Genomic DNA, 14,766 nt, shown 5'->3' with positions numbered 1-14,766 from the left:
TGTTCCCTCACCTTAGACACTCTTCAAATAGCAAAGTGTTCCAGAGTTCTGGCCCTTGGTGTTGGGTATGTAGGTCCCAACTTATATTCCCAAATGAGGCATTGCTCACTGTACTGAATCTATTTCATACTTAAATTAGACCAGTTTTCGTTTTGCTTTACTTGACTAACTTTTGCTCTGAGTAGTTTGGCTAATCCATTTCCATAGTTCAGCTTATTTAAATTTTTCACTCTGGTTACATTTTAAACTTGCTTTGTATTTAATTTTTAACTTTGTTAAAGCTAGCTTTTTTGTGGAGCTCAGATAAATTGGCAGTGGGAGCTTCACTAAGACTTTTTGGTGGACCTTTCCAGTTACCTACTTGATTCCATTATTTTAAACTGTTGAGAAATCCTGTGTCATTTTATTCAGGTCAATCAATACTTATATTTGTTTAGGGAAGGAATAGAAGGACTTAAATTAACAATCAGGTGTTCTCATGGAACTGTATAAGGAAAACCAGTCCATTCTTTGAAATATGATTCACTGCCTACAGAACCATTGTTTCTCACACCTGTTCTCTATTTTGGCTCTCTATACTTCATCTGTTTAATACTTAAAATTCTCAGGATTCTCCTTGTGTCACTTCACCAGGCTAATTCCTACCTCTGATTCAGGACCCAGCTTAGGCCTCTTATCCCTTAAGGAGCCACCCTCTTCCTTCCCAACTCCATCCTTCCTCTGAGATGTAACTCGGTAACTCTGAGATGAGTTATTTGCCTCGTAGGTCCATTCCTATAACATTCTATGCATATTCCCATAAAAGAACTTACCACAGTATGTGCATTATAGCTGTTGGCTTACTTGTCTGTTTCTTCTAGTAAGTTGAAGTCTCCCCAAGAGCTGAGCCTATATCTAATCCCTCTTTTGTATCTAGGAGATAGCACAGTGTCTGGCATATATCAGACATTCAGTAAATACTTTTTTTTTTTTTTAAATATATGACCTTTTATTTATTTACTTTTAATTTTAAAAGAATATTTATTTATTTAAAAGTTTATTTGAGAGAGTGTGCACATATGTGCACAAGAGGGGCAGAGAGAAAGGGAGAGAGAATCCTAAGCAGGCTCTGCAGCTGTGAGCCCAGAGCTCAACATAGGGCTTGATCCCACGAACCACGAGATCATGACCTGAGCTGAAATCAAGAGTTGGATGCTTAGCTGAGCCACCCAGGTGCCCCACATTCAGTAAATGCTTATTAAGTAAACAATCCAATGCCCAGGTTTCTAAGTTCATCTCAAGGATAGAAGCTACCAAGGAGTGGACTAAGGTTGTAAAAACATGAAATAGGAGGGGATTAATAACATTATTACGTAGTTACATATTTTGTAATTATAAATAGAACATGTAATATCCTGTATAAAAATAGAGAAGTCAGTTCCTGATCAACTTCTGCCCTATAAACAATTCTACTAGTTGACACTTAACTATCATAAAAGTAGATGAACCAGACAATCATGTGTACCCAGAAAAAAGGTGGATAAGGGAGGAGTGAAAGATCAAGAAGGGAGTGAGTTAGCAAAATGCCACGTAGTTAGTTGCAAGCTAGCACAAAGGTGAACGTGGTTCATGAAGCTAGCTTGATTCTTGAAATAGGATCAAAGAGCAAAAGGCAACCAACAGTGAAAGCAAGGATTCACAGGAACAGGCAGACATGAGTTGGTGAGCACCCAAATGGGGCCTGGGTTCTGTGGGATTGTGGTCTGTCTGGGTGACATGGGAGAAGGGAATCTGGAGTGTGAAGCTCTGGGGAGGCTGACTAGGGAGTATTAATGTTTCCTATAGAGACAAAGATATATTGAAAAGACCTTGGAAGAAAATGAGAATAGTGACAAACACTAGCTGGCACCAGGGTCTCAAAAGAATTGAAGAGGGGACTTTATGGGGGTGAATAGGAGAAAGTGAGCAAGAGATGTTTGAGAAGATCAGTTCTGAAAGGAGTGAATTTCAGTATACTGATGTGTATACTCCCCAGTCTGTAGAAAGTAAACTTGACTATCTGTTTTGTTTTGAGTAGCATATAAAACATATAATTGACATGTTTGAAGAAACAATCTTGCCCTGGAAGTTTGGAATCGTGATCTTCCAGGGGAAGGTGATTAACCTCCTTTTTAGGAGGTCAGCTCTTATATTGCTAAATGGGTAGGATCCAATGCCTGAGTTATTGGATCACTATTCATCTTCTCAGAGTACTTATTCAGCACCTACTGTGTGATAGTACTGTTCCAGTGCCAGGAACACATCAGTGTATACAACAGACAAAAATTCCCACCCATATGTAGCTCACATGAGGATGGCAGAGAGCAAGGAATATGAAAAAAACCCACAAAAGTAGTAAACTATATAGAAGATGGAAAGTGCTATGAAAAAAAAAAAAAAAGCAGGGAAGGAAGGTAGAAGATGTGCATGTGGCCAGGTGGGCTGCAATTTTAAATTGAGTCGACAAGGAAGGTTTCAAGAAGGTGACATTTAAGCAAAGACTAATGAAGTGAATGAGCAAGCTTTTCAGGCTGTGGTTGTGTAAAAGAGGATCCCATTCTATACACTCTAAATGTAAGCCATTCTTAACTAACCTTAAAGAAAAATGAGATTGAAAGTGGTGTTACAAGGTAGGGATTAAAAGCAGAAGGGGCATTTTATGTTTTCATCCTTTGCTTTCTCTAAGATCTGTTTAGTTTCACACTAAACACCTGGTATGACTCTGCACTTTTTCACTTCATGAGAACAGATAACCTAGCATGCATTTTTTTCCATGTGAAATCTCTTTTGGCAGAAAAACAAATGTTTGCTTAGTGGAAATAGAAGCTGGAGAGATTTTTCAGAAACCACAATAATAGAGAAAAAATGAGCCCTAGGAAGCCGCTCTGGAATTAGTTACAGAGGTAGAGGAAGGCTGGTGACTGGAGAGCCCTAAATGTTCTTCTTGAGGGAGAAAAGGGACCAAGGACTGGATATGGTTTGAAATCTGGACAAGGCAAGGATCCATTAATACTCCAAGAATCTGAAATGGTTGTTTCTGTTTTCAGTTATTTAGACTGATATACATGTCCAGTCTGTTTGCTGTAAAAGAAAAATCAGCCAAAGGGAGTGATTTAAGATGTGAGTATGAATCTGGCCAAGCAGCTGCCCTATTTCAGTGTTGTTTTCCTGGGATAAAGTTTCCTTTGAGACTCAAAGTTGTGTTTTTTTTTCCCCTAGCCAAAACCTTTATTCTTAACTATGGAATAGAAGTCCAGCCTTGAATTGTGTTCAAACTGATAATTCTAACTCTGCCTTTTAGTATCTCAGAACTACTGTAGTTATTTTTAAAGGTTTAAACTCTGAATGCAATTAACTTCAATTTGTATTATTTTTTTAAATGTTTGCTTATTTTTGAGAGAGAGAGCACAAGCAGGGGAGGGGCAGAGAGAGAGAGAGGATCCGAAGCAGGCTCTGTGCTGTCAGAGGAGAGCCCGATGCAGGCTCAAACTCGGCCCCCAGGCATCCCTCAATTTGCATTATTTTATACAATATGCCACCTGTGGGAAGAGAAGCATTTTGATAAAATGAACCCTAGGAGGTCAACAAACTTGAGAATGACTGAGAATCCTCAATCTATGCTCCAAATATACTGAGTATTCTGTTAGAGATAAGGGGACTGAACAATAGGAACTTCAGAATTAGATCTTATATAACCAGTTACTGTGACTTACATAAGGAGAAGTCCAGAGATGAAGGCTGGAACAGGACTCTCAAAACTTCTTTGAGCAAAGTGCATAAAGGGCCATTAAAGAAGCCTTACATGTTAGAGGATAGCATTGTTCATGAATACCAGGAGAAAATACAGCCTAGAGCAAAGAAAATATAGCTTATCCAAGAGACATTGTTTCATGTAACCCTACTGTAGGTTTTCAGCATCATTTGTATTCAACCTGCTATAATATACTGATCTAAAACAAATAATGCTGAGCACTAATGCTAAGATTTTTGTCTTTGCTACAAACATATAAAGAAATATAGGCAAGAACTTGCTGTAAGGGAGGCTTTGGGAATAATCAGAAAAAGAAAGATTGGCAAAAGTGAAGACTGATTTCTGATCAGGATTTCACCAATGACCTGCTTTATGACTTTCAGCAAGTCATTGAGCTTCTCTGGCTTAATTTGCTCATTTGCCTTAACTTCTTACAGGGATAACATGGAACCCTGAAACCTATGAAAGATGTTTTTTAAAACTGTAACAGTCAGCACCCCTGGCTGGTTCAGTTGGACTGGAAGAGCAATGTGACTCTTAATCTCTGGGTTACGAGTTTGAGCCTCACATTGGGTATAGAGATTACTTAAAGAAACTTAAAAACAACAACAACAAAAAAACCTATAATGGTCCATTTAAGTGTTTTTAAATTAAGTTGATTTCCCTAAAATGAGATTGTATGTGCAAACCCTGGCAATATTATTGGTCACAGGTAGCATTCCAGTAGCCTGATTTTTGAAGCCTGTGGACACCCTAATGCTAGTGACTTTATAACTTCTATGTAAATTTATAACTTTAATTCAGAAATTGAAACATAGGAAAAAAGACAAAAGAGAAGGAGAGTGGGAGGGTTATTATATGATGTAAAGACAAAATCGTTGAAATTGAAAGAAGACAATTAGACTCAACAATAAGAGCAGGGTGGCAGAGAGAGCCTTGAGTATGAGGGATCCACCTTACAAATGAAAGCAGAGAATGAGGAAATATATTTTAAATCCTAGTTTTCTATTGCAACAAGATACTCTAAAGGAAAAGGTGCTAAGAGCCTATGTTACTATGGTCTAGCTTGTTGTGCTGCTTATAAAAAATAAAGAAAGAGCACCTTGGGGAAGGGGGTGGGATTTCTGTAGTAGGTATTTCTTCCTTTACAGGTTTAAACAAAAGACGAGTTGGTCTATGTTTGTCTTTTGTCCTATAAGCCACTGCAGGTGTATGAACAGCATTGCTTCTGCAACAAAAGCCTAGACTCACCACATCTTGGGAGGAGAATGGCCACTGCATGGGGGACCGCCTTTCTCATGCTGGTGACATCCTGTGTTTGCAGCACTGTCTTCCACAGAGACCAGCGGACTTGGTTTGAGGGTGTTTTCCTGTCTTCCATGTGCCCCATCAATGTCAGTGCTAGCACATTGTACGGAATTATGTTTGATGCAGGGAGCACTGGAACACGAATTCATGTTTATACCTTTGTGCAGAAAATACCAGGTAAGTGCAACTCGTACCCTCATTGGTGCCTATTAATCTACACTTGAGCCTCTCCTTCTAGAAATGAATGTGCTGAGAGTATGTGATATGAATAACAGAATCTTAATGCTACTGAATGTCTTTCTTCAGAGAAGATTTTGGACGATAATTGAACATATAGTTTAATTCAGTGTGAAATTAAAGAGATCTGGGTTGCCTGTAGTCTAAAACCCATATGTCCAAGAAATATAGTTGTAATTTGTCCTTTTCTCTAAAGTAGTTGATACTTCGGATCCAGAATATTGAGAATATTGGATGTGGTCTTGAGAGAGGATCACTGTCATCCTTGGAGGAGATGAAACGACCCTGAGGATTAACTTTTTGTGAATTTCCAGTGTTCTCAGGTTACATATAGAGCCTAAGAGCAGGAGTAGGAGCTAGGTGTCCACCCCGACAAATGGCAGAGGGACTCTCAAGAATTGCCTGTCATCTTCTGTCCCTTTACTCAATACTCCTACAAGCCACTCTTCACAGGTGGGATTACTTGGGATGGCTTGGAGGAATAGGTTAATCTAGTAGGTCATATGATACAGAACCCACTATCAGAAACAGTCTAGCTTTTGGTAATCAGCCATCTGTCTTCTGTTTTCTTCCATGGACAAAAAGGTCAGCTTCCGATTCTGGAAGGGGAAATTTTTGATTCTGTGAAGCCAGGACTTTCTGCTTTTGTAGATCAACCTAAGCAGGTGCGTTTTTTATAACAAGATGTTCAGATTCTCAGTGCTTTAATAACTTTACCACGCTGCTGCTGTTAAATACCTCATGCTGTTCACTACTGATATTGAGTCATGTGTAAGATCAGTTTTCTGTCCTCAGATATACTCAGCTATACTTGTACACCCCAAACTCACTAGGGCTTGAGCAGAACGAAGCAAGAATAGATTGTGGATATGCAGGGATGGCACCTTTTTTTTTTTTTTTAGCAGATTGTTCCCTTTGTATTTACTGTTTAAGATTTTTGAGTTGAAGCCATCAACTGCATTGATTAATGTAGATGGAGAAGATAGACATGGAGTTCTCTATAAGGTATGAGGTATAAACATAGCAGTTGAGGAACTGTAGACCCAATGAACTTCATTTCAAAGTACCCTGATATAGGACAGATCATGTATACCTATACTCTAGAAATTAGGGAAGAACTCATGAAAACAAAAATCTTTGGTATTAAAGGATGTATAGAGAGTTTTGTCATGACTGTATTTCACATTCGAGCACCCATAACATGCCATACCCAGTGTGTCAGAGGCCATACCAAAATAGAATAAGGCAGAATATCGACCATTTGGTAGCAAATGTAAAGATATTGTTACAAGCATAGTCATTAACCAAAGGAAAAACTTCTATTAAAAATGGCTTGCGGTACATGACTGGCTCAGTTGGTAGAGCATGTGATTACTTAATAAAATCTTAGAAAAAAGAATGGCTTGAACTTGAAGACCTGTGAAGATGTTTTTTTTCTCAGCTCACTAATATGAAATGGTAAATGCGTCAGAAAATTGGGAGGTGTCAAAAACTGATTTGACATTTAGAGAAGATTTTGTTGTGGTTGCTAATAATTCTGATGATTTAGAGGTAGCAGCATGTTGTCAGATGTTCACTCAGGGAAACAGTGGATTTAAAATAATGGTTTTTAATTTCATAAATTGAGTATCTACTCTGTCCTGTGCGTGTAGGTGGTATGATGCAAAAATGAACCTGGCAGGTTCTGTCCTTCCAGAGATCATAAAACCTGTAGCATGGTAATAGCCACACCAGTCTTTGTGTGCACGTACATGCAGTCTGCCGCATGCAATGCACTCAGCAGTTTTTCAGTGGGATGAGGCGTATCTCCCATCGTAGAGTTGAGGAAACCAAGTCCCTATATGAAGCCACAGAGCTAGCAAGCAAGTCTTCTAACTCCAAATCCGGTGTTTTTTTCACTGTACCCAACTTTCTAACCTGAAGCTAATTTATGAGACACAAAATAACAATCAGTTAAAATGACCATGCTATAAAAGAATAATTTTTGTTATCATTCAACCAAAATTAAATGCATTTTCCTTCAAAGAAGCCTACTTATCTAGGTTTCTTCTCCTGTAGAGCAGAGAGTGGTTGGAGCCCCCTGCTCCCTCACTCCTGTTATCCCCCCGAGCATGTTGAGGGAATAGACAGTTGCCACTAAATGAACTGTTCACTGTATGAGTAGGTCATCTCTTTTGAAGGGTGCTGAGACTGTTCAAGGACTCTTAGAGGTGGCCAAAGATTCCATCCCCCGAAGTCACTGGAAAAGAACCCCAGTGGTCCTGAAGGCAACAGCAGGACTGCGCTTACTGCCAGAACAGAAAGCCCAGGCTCTGCTCTTTGAGGTAATCTTCGAAGTCCTTTGCATCACAGATGATTATTTTTCCCTCTGTGAATATTTGCCTTAGGGGTGTTTAGCTCTTTGGAATGTGACTGCTACCTTTAGTATTCCACCATCGCTAAAGCACTCTGGTAACTGGTCTCTTGTTCTAGCTACTCACATTTCTAAACGTTACTCTTGAATTTATACAACTTTTCCTAAAGAATTTTAAAGTATTTCCTGTCCATGATAGTCTTAACTCTTCTAACTTATTAAAACAGAATCACAAAAATTATTTTTAGCCCACTTTATTGAAGTATAACTTAAAATGTGTACATTTTCAGTGTACAGTTAAATGAATTTTTACAAATTCAGAAGTTTCCTTATATACCTTTGCAGTCAGTTTCCTCCTCCCCTGAAGCCAGACAACCACTGATCTGCTTTCTATCACTGTAGATTAGTTTTGCTTGTTCTTACATTTCATATAAATGGAGTTATACAGTTTATGTTCTTTTTTTAATGTCTTTTTTTCTCTCAGCATAAAGGTTTTTTAAATTAAATTTTTAATTTTAATTCTAGTATAGTTAACATACAGTGTTACATTAGTTTAAGGTGTACAATATAGTGATTCAACAAGTCTCTACATTACTCAATGCTCATCATGATAAGTGTGCTCTTAATCCCCTTCACTTATTTTACCCATTCCCCCTGCCCCCACCTCCCCTCTGGTAACTGTCAGTTCTCTATAGTTAAGATTGGTTTGTCTCTCTCCTTTATTTGTTTTTTCCTTTGTTCGTTTGTTTTGTTTCTTAAATTCCACATATGAGTGAAATCACTTGGTATTTGTCTTTCCTCTGACATATTTCGCTTAGCATTATACTCTCTAACTCCATTCATGTTGTTCCAGACGGCAAGGTTTCATTCTTTATGGCTAAGTAATCCATTGTGTGTGTGTGTGTGTGTGTGTGTGTGTGTGTGTGTGTGTGTATATGTACACACACACACATATGTACACACACACCATATCTTCTCTATCCATTCATCAATTGATGGACACTTGGGCTGCTTCCATAATTTGGCTATTGTAAATAATGCTGAAATATAGAGGTGCATATATCCCTTTGGATTAGTGTTTTTGAATATTTTGAGTAAATACTCAGTAGTGCAATTACTGGATCATCAAGTAGTTGTATTTTTAACCTTTTGAGGAACCTCCATACTGTTTTCCACAGGGGTTGCATTCCCATCAACAGTGCACAAGGATTCCTTTTTTTCTTACATCCTTGCCAACATGTTGTTTCTTTTGTTTTTGATTTTAGGTATTCTGATGGATGTGAGATGATATCTCATTGTAGTTTTGATTTGCGTTTCCCTGATGATGAGTGATGTTGAGCATCTTTTCATGTGTCTGTTGACCATTTGTATGTCTTCCTTGGAGAAATGTCTGTTCATGTCTTCTGCCCATTTTTTAATTGAATTATTTGTAGGTTTTTTGGTGTTGAGTTGTATCGGTTCTTTCTATATTTTGGATACTAACCCTTTATCAGATATGTTTTGGCAAATATCATCTCCCATTGAGTAGATTGACTTTAGTTTTGTTGATTGTTTCCTACACAGTGCAGAAGCTTTTTATTTTGATGCCCAATGGTTTATTTTCCCTTTTGTTTTCCTTGCCTTAGGAGACACATCTAGAAAGATGTTGCCACAGCTGATGTCAAAGAAATTACTGCTGGTGCTCTTTTCTAAGATTTTTATGGTTTCATGTCTCACATTTAGGTCCTTAATCCATTTTGAGTTTATTTTTGTGTGTGGTGTAAAAAAGTGATCAGTTTCATTCTTTTACATGTAGCTGTCCAGTTTTTCTAGCACTGTTTGTCAAAGAGACAGTCTTGTTCCAATTGCATATTCTTTCCTCCTTTGTCATGACAAATGATTAATTGACGATGTAATTGTGGGTTTATTTCTGGGTTTTCTATTCTTTTTTTTTTTTAATGTTTATTTATTTTTGATAGAAAGAGCATGAGCAGGGGAGGGGCAGAGAGAGAGGGAGACACAGAATCCAAAGCAGGCTCCAGGCTCTGAGCTGTCGGCACAGAGCCCAACGCAGGGCTGGAACTCATAAACCATGATATCATGACCTGAGCCAAAGTTGGACACTTAACCGACTGAGCCACCCAGACGCCCCCTGGGTTTTCTATTCTGTTCTGTTGATCTATGTGTCTGTTTTTGTGCCAGTACCATACTGTTTTACTACAGCTTTGTAATATAACTTGAAGTCTGCAATTGTGACGACTCCAGTTTTTTCTTTTTCAAGATTGCTTTGCCATTCAGGGTCTTGTGTGATTCCATACAAATTTTAGGATTTTTTGTTCTAGTTCTGTGAAAACTGCCATCGGTATTTTGATAGGGCTTACATTAAATCTGTAGATTGCTCTGGGTAGTATAGACATTTTGATAATATTTGTTCTCATCCATAAGCATGGAGTGTCTTTCCATTTCTTTGTGTCATCTGCAGTTTCCTTCATCGGTGTTTTATAGTTGAAAACTATACAGGTCTTTCAACTCTTTGGTTAGGTTTATTCTTAGGTATCTGTTATTATTATCATCATTATTATTATTCCATTTGAGAGAGAGTGTGACCGGGAGAGAAGGGGGAGGGAAAGGGGCGGGGGGAGAGAGAGAGAGAGAGAGAAAATATATCTTAAGCAGGCTCCATGCTCACTCAGCATGGAGCCCAACTTGGGGCTTGATCCCATGACCCCAGGATCATGACCTGAGCAGAAATCAAGAGTTAGACTAATCCTCAACTGACTGAGCCTCCCAGGTGCCCCCTTATTATTTTTTTAATTTGTTTTTTTAACTTTTATTCATTTTTGAGAGACAGAGATACAGCACAAGCTGAGGAGGGGCAGAGAGAGGGGGAAACACAGAATCCAAAGCAGGGTTCAGGCTCTGAGCTGTCAGCACAGACAGAGCCTGATGTGGGGCTCAAACCCACAAACCATGAAATCATGACCTGAGCTGAAGTTGGACGTTCAAATGATTGAGCCACCGAGGTGCCTCTTGATGCATTTGTAAATGGAGTTATTTTCTTAAATTCTCTTTCTGCTGCTTCATTATTAGTATGTAGAAATGCACACTAATATGCATTAATATGATTTGTGTACATTGATTTTATATCCTATAACATTACTGAATTCATTTGTCAGTTCTAGCAGTTTTTGGTGGAGTCTTTAGGGTTTTCTGTATGTAGTCTCATGTTATCTGCAAATAGTGAAAATTTTACTTCTTTACCAATTTGGATACCTTTTGTTTATTTATTTTGTCTGATTGCCGTGTCTAGGACTTCCAGTACTATGTTGAATAAAAGTGATAAGAGTAGACAGCCTTGTCGTGTTCCTGATCTTAGGAGAAAAGCTCTCTGTTTTTCCCCATTGAGTGTGGTGCTGTGGGTTTTTCATATAGGACTTTATTATGCTGAGGTATGTTCCCTCTAAACTTCTTACTTTGTTGCTGTTTTTTATCATGAATGGATATTATACTTTGTCAGATGCTTTTTCTGCATCTATTGAAATGATCACATGGTTTTTATCCTTTCTGATATTGATGTGATGTATCACGTTGATTGATTTGCAAATATTGAACCACCCTTGCATCCTGGGAATAAATCCCACTTGATTGTGGTAAATGATTTTTTTTTTTAATGTATTGTTGGATTTGGTTTGCTAGTATTTTGTTGAGGATTTTTGCACCATCAGAGATTTTGGCTTGTAGTTCTCTTTTTTTGTGGTATCTTTATCTGGTTTTGGTACCAGAGTAATGCTGGACTTATAGAATGAATTTGGAAGGTTTTTTCCTCTTCTATTCTTTGGAATAGTTTGAAAAGAGTAGGTATTAATTCTTCTTTAAATATTAGGTAGAATTCACCTGTGAAGCCATCTGATCTCAACTTTTGTTTGTTGGGAGTTTTTTGATTACTAATTCAGTTTCTTTGTTGGTTATCCATATGCTTGAATTTTCTGTTCCTTCCTATTTCAGTATTAGGAGGTTATATGTTTCTAGGAATTTATCCATTTCTTTGTCCAATTTGTTGACATATAATTTTTTATAATCTCTTATTGTTTGTATTTCTGTGATATCAATTGTTATTTCTCCTCTTTCGTTGTATTTTTGTTTATTTGAATTTTCTCTCTCTCTCTTTTTCTTATTTTTAATGAATCTGGCTAGAGGTTTATCAATTTTGTTGATCTTTTCAAAGAACCAGCTCCTGGTTTCATAGATGTGTTTTGTTTTGTTTTTTTTTCCTATATCATTTATTTCTGCTCTAATGCTGTTTCCTTCCTTTTGCTGGTTTTGGGTTTTTGTTCTTTTTCTAGCTTCTTTAGGTGTAAGGTTAGGTTGCTTATTTGAGATTTTTCTTGCTTCTTGAGATAGGCCTGTATTGCTGTAAACTTCCCTCTTAGACCACTTTTGCTACATCCCAAAGATTAAAAAAAATTTTTTTTAATCTATCTTTATTTTTGAGAGAGAGAGAGAGAGAGAGAGAGAGCAAGCAGAGAAGGAATAGAGACAGAGGGAGACACAGAATCCAAAGCAGGCTCCAGGCTCCAAGCTGTCAGCACAGAGCCTGATGTAAGGCTTGAACTCATGAACAGTGAGATCATGACCTAAGCCGAAGTCGGTCACTTAACCGACTGAGTCACCCACGTGCCCCTATTACATCCCAAAGATTTTAGACTGTTGGGTTTTCATTTTCATTTGTCTCCATGTAATTTTTTATTTCTTTTTTGATTTTTTTCAATTTAAATTATTTTTTATTTTTTTTTATTTTAGAGAGAGCACACACGAGCGGGGGAGAGGGGCAAAGGGAGAGAATCTTAAGCAGGCTCCACACTCAGCATGGAGTCCAACATGGGGCTCAATCCCACGACCCTGGGATCATGACCTGAGCCGAAATCAAGAGATGTTCAACCAACTGAGCCACCCAGGTGCCCCTCTTCTTTGATTTCTTGGTTCACTCATTTATTGTTTAGTAGCATCTCAGCATAAAGCTTTTGAGAAGAATCATGGAATTTTAAGTGTGAGAGATTTTTAAAGATCATCCATTTAAATTTCGTATTCAAGTAGGGGCGCCTGGGTGGCTCAGTTGGTTGGGCGGCTGACTTCGGCTCAGGTCATGATCTCGCGGTCTGTGGGTTCGAGCCCCGCGTCGGGCTCTGTGCTGACAGCTCGGAGCCTGGAGCCTGTTTCGGATTCTGTGTCTCCCTCTCTCTGACCCTCCCCCGTTCATGCTCTGTCTCTCTCTGTCTCAAAAATAAATAAACGTTAAAAAAAAAAAAAAAATTTAAATTTCGTATTCAAGTAAAAAATTTAAGTAGAGAAGTTTTTTTAAACTCAGTATTTTTAGCATTATTGTGCATACTTATTTTGCATAAAACATGCAAACTCTAGGGGTGCCTGGGTGGCTCAGTTGGTTAAGCATCCGACTCTTGATTTCAGCTCAGGTCATGATCTCGTGGTTTGTGAGTTGAGTCTTGCATCGGGCTTTGTGCTGATAGTGCGGAGCCTGCTTGGAATTCTGCTTCCCTCTCTTTCTGCCCCTTTCCCACTTGCTCTCTCTCTCTCTCTCAAAATAAATAAAAAATCAACTTCAAAAAAATTATTGAAGGGGGGGTGCCTGGGTAGCTCAGTTAGTTAAGTGTCCAACTTTGGCTCAGGTCACGACCTCACAGCTTGTGAGTTTGAGCCTTGCGTCAGGCTCTGTGCTCACAGCTCAGAGCCTGGAGCCTGCTTCAGATTCTGTGTCTCCTCTCTCTCTGCTCCTCCCCTGCTCATGCTCTCTCTTTCTCTCAAAAATAAACATTAAAAAATTTTTTGGGGTGGCTCAATTGATTGAATGTCCGACTTTGGCTCAGGTCATGATCTCACGGTTCATAGGTTCGTACCCCACATCAGGTTCTGCGCCTGGAGACAGCTCAGAGCCTGGAACCTGCTTGCAATTCTGTATCTCCCTCCCTCTCTGCCCCTCCCCTGCTTGTGCGCTCTTTGTCTCTCAAAAAGGAATAAATAAACATTTTAAAAAATAAAAAAAATGTTTTAATAAAAAATTATTTTTAAAAACATGCAGACTAATAAGATTTAAATTATGTATGAAGAATATTTACAAGTAGGATCCCATTATAACAAAAATTACAACAAAAAATTATTCTATATTATCAGTGTGTAATTCAGAGCTCAAAATCCATTTTCCTTTGACTGTCAACACAGCATTTAAGTCCCTTGTCCAAGGACAAGCTGCCTAGCATGTTTGCATGAGAATCTGAATCCTGATTCCTTATTCATGTATTCATTTATATTCAGCATATGAGTGCTGAGCATTGGTGAGGTTACCAGGGACATGCTGCCTGGAGCAAAAAATGACAGTCCGTGCCGTGATGGAACTTACATTCTGGTTGCAAGGAGACAGAAAGTAAACAACTAAACAACTCACTACAAAGTATGTCAGGTGCTGTAGATGCTATGGAGAAAGAAAAGCAAGGGAAGGCAGCTAGGGAATGCTGGTAGTCAACGTGGAGGGATGCTATTTTTAATAGGGTAGTCAGGGAAGACTGTTGATAAGATGCATTTGATCAGAGACCTGAGAAGAGTAAAGAAGCAAGCTATACAAGACATTTGTAGAAGAATATTCCAAGCTGAAGCAATAGCAGGTGAAAAGCCTAAATCAGGGAAAATGCTTGGTATATTCAAGGAACAGCATCCAGGAGGTCAATGTAGCTGGAAGGGAGTGAGTGATGGAAGTAGGAGATGAGATCAGAGAGGTGTGAGGGGTTTATTATGTAGGGCCTTAAAGGCAAGTGTAAGAACTTTCACTTTTTCTCCAAGAAGTAAGTCATTGGAGGGTCTTGAGAGGCAGCATCTGACATCTGTTTTAAAAGCACACTGTGGCTGTTGTGTTGAGAATAAACTGTGAGCAGGGGAGAAGAGTGGAGAGGACAAGAGCAGAAACTCTCTGTGTTTACTACTGTTTGCTTATCTATCTTCTCTTTAAAAACTTGTTTATAGACCACTGGGTTTTCCTGGATGAAACAGGGTCCAGAGGTCACCACATGAAGTGTTTCATCCTATCAGGAATTAAAACAGCCAGTAGACCAGA

At 38.6% G+C, this 14,766-nt stretch overlaps 1 protein-coding gene across 9 annotated transcripts in view; it reads left to right on the top strand.

Annotated features, from left to right (window-relative positions):
- The window catches only part of ENTPD5 (ectonucleoside triphosphate diphosphohydrolase 5 (inactive)), a 45,233-nt gene that overhangs the window by 16,967 nt on the left and 13,500 nt on the right, over positions 1 to 14,766 (top strand). For 5 of the 9 annotated variants that reach the window (XM_042990100.1, XM_042990105.1, XM_042990099.1 and 2 more), the window contains 4 exons: positions 3,066 to 3,138; positions 4,969 to 5,254; positions 5,900 to 5,979; positions 7,495 to 7,638. In XM_042990100.1, the coding sequence (XP_042846034.1) occupies positions 5,038 to 5,254; positions 5,900 to 5,979; positions 7,495 to 7,638 (441 nt within the window). In that variant the 5' untranslated portion in view covers positions 3,066 to 3,138; positions 4,969 to 5,037. The remainder of the gene's footprint in view (positions 1 to 3,065; positions 3,139 to 4,968; positions 5,255 to 5,899; positions 5,980 to 7,494; positions 7,639 to 14,766) is intronic. The other 4 variants (XM_042990101.1, XM_042990104.1, XM_042990103.1 and 1 more) reach the window with 3 other exon arrangements.

This window comes from Panthera tigris, chromosome B3, assembly GCF_018350195.1.
Source record: "Panthera tigris isolate Pti1 chromosome B3, P.tigris_Pti1_mat1.1, whole genome shotgun sequence".
Taxonomy (NCBI): domain Eukaryota; kingdom Metazoa; phylum Chordata; class Mammalia; order Carnivora; family Felidae; genus Panthera; species Panthera tigris.
The sequence above is the reverse complement of the archived record's forward strand: the minus strand, read 5'-3'. Positions and strand labels throughout refer to the sequence as shown.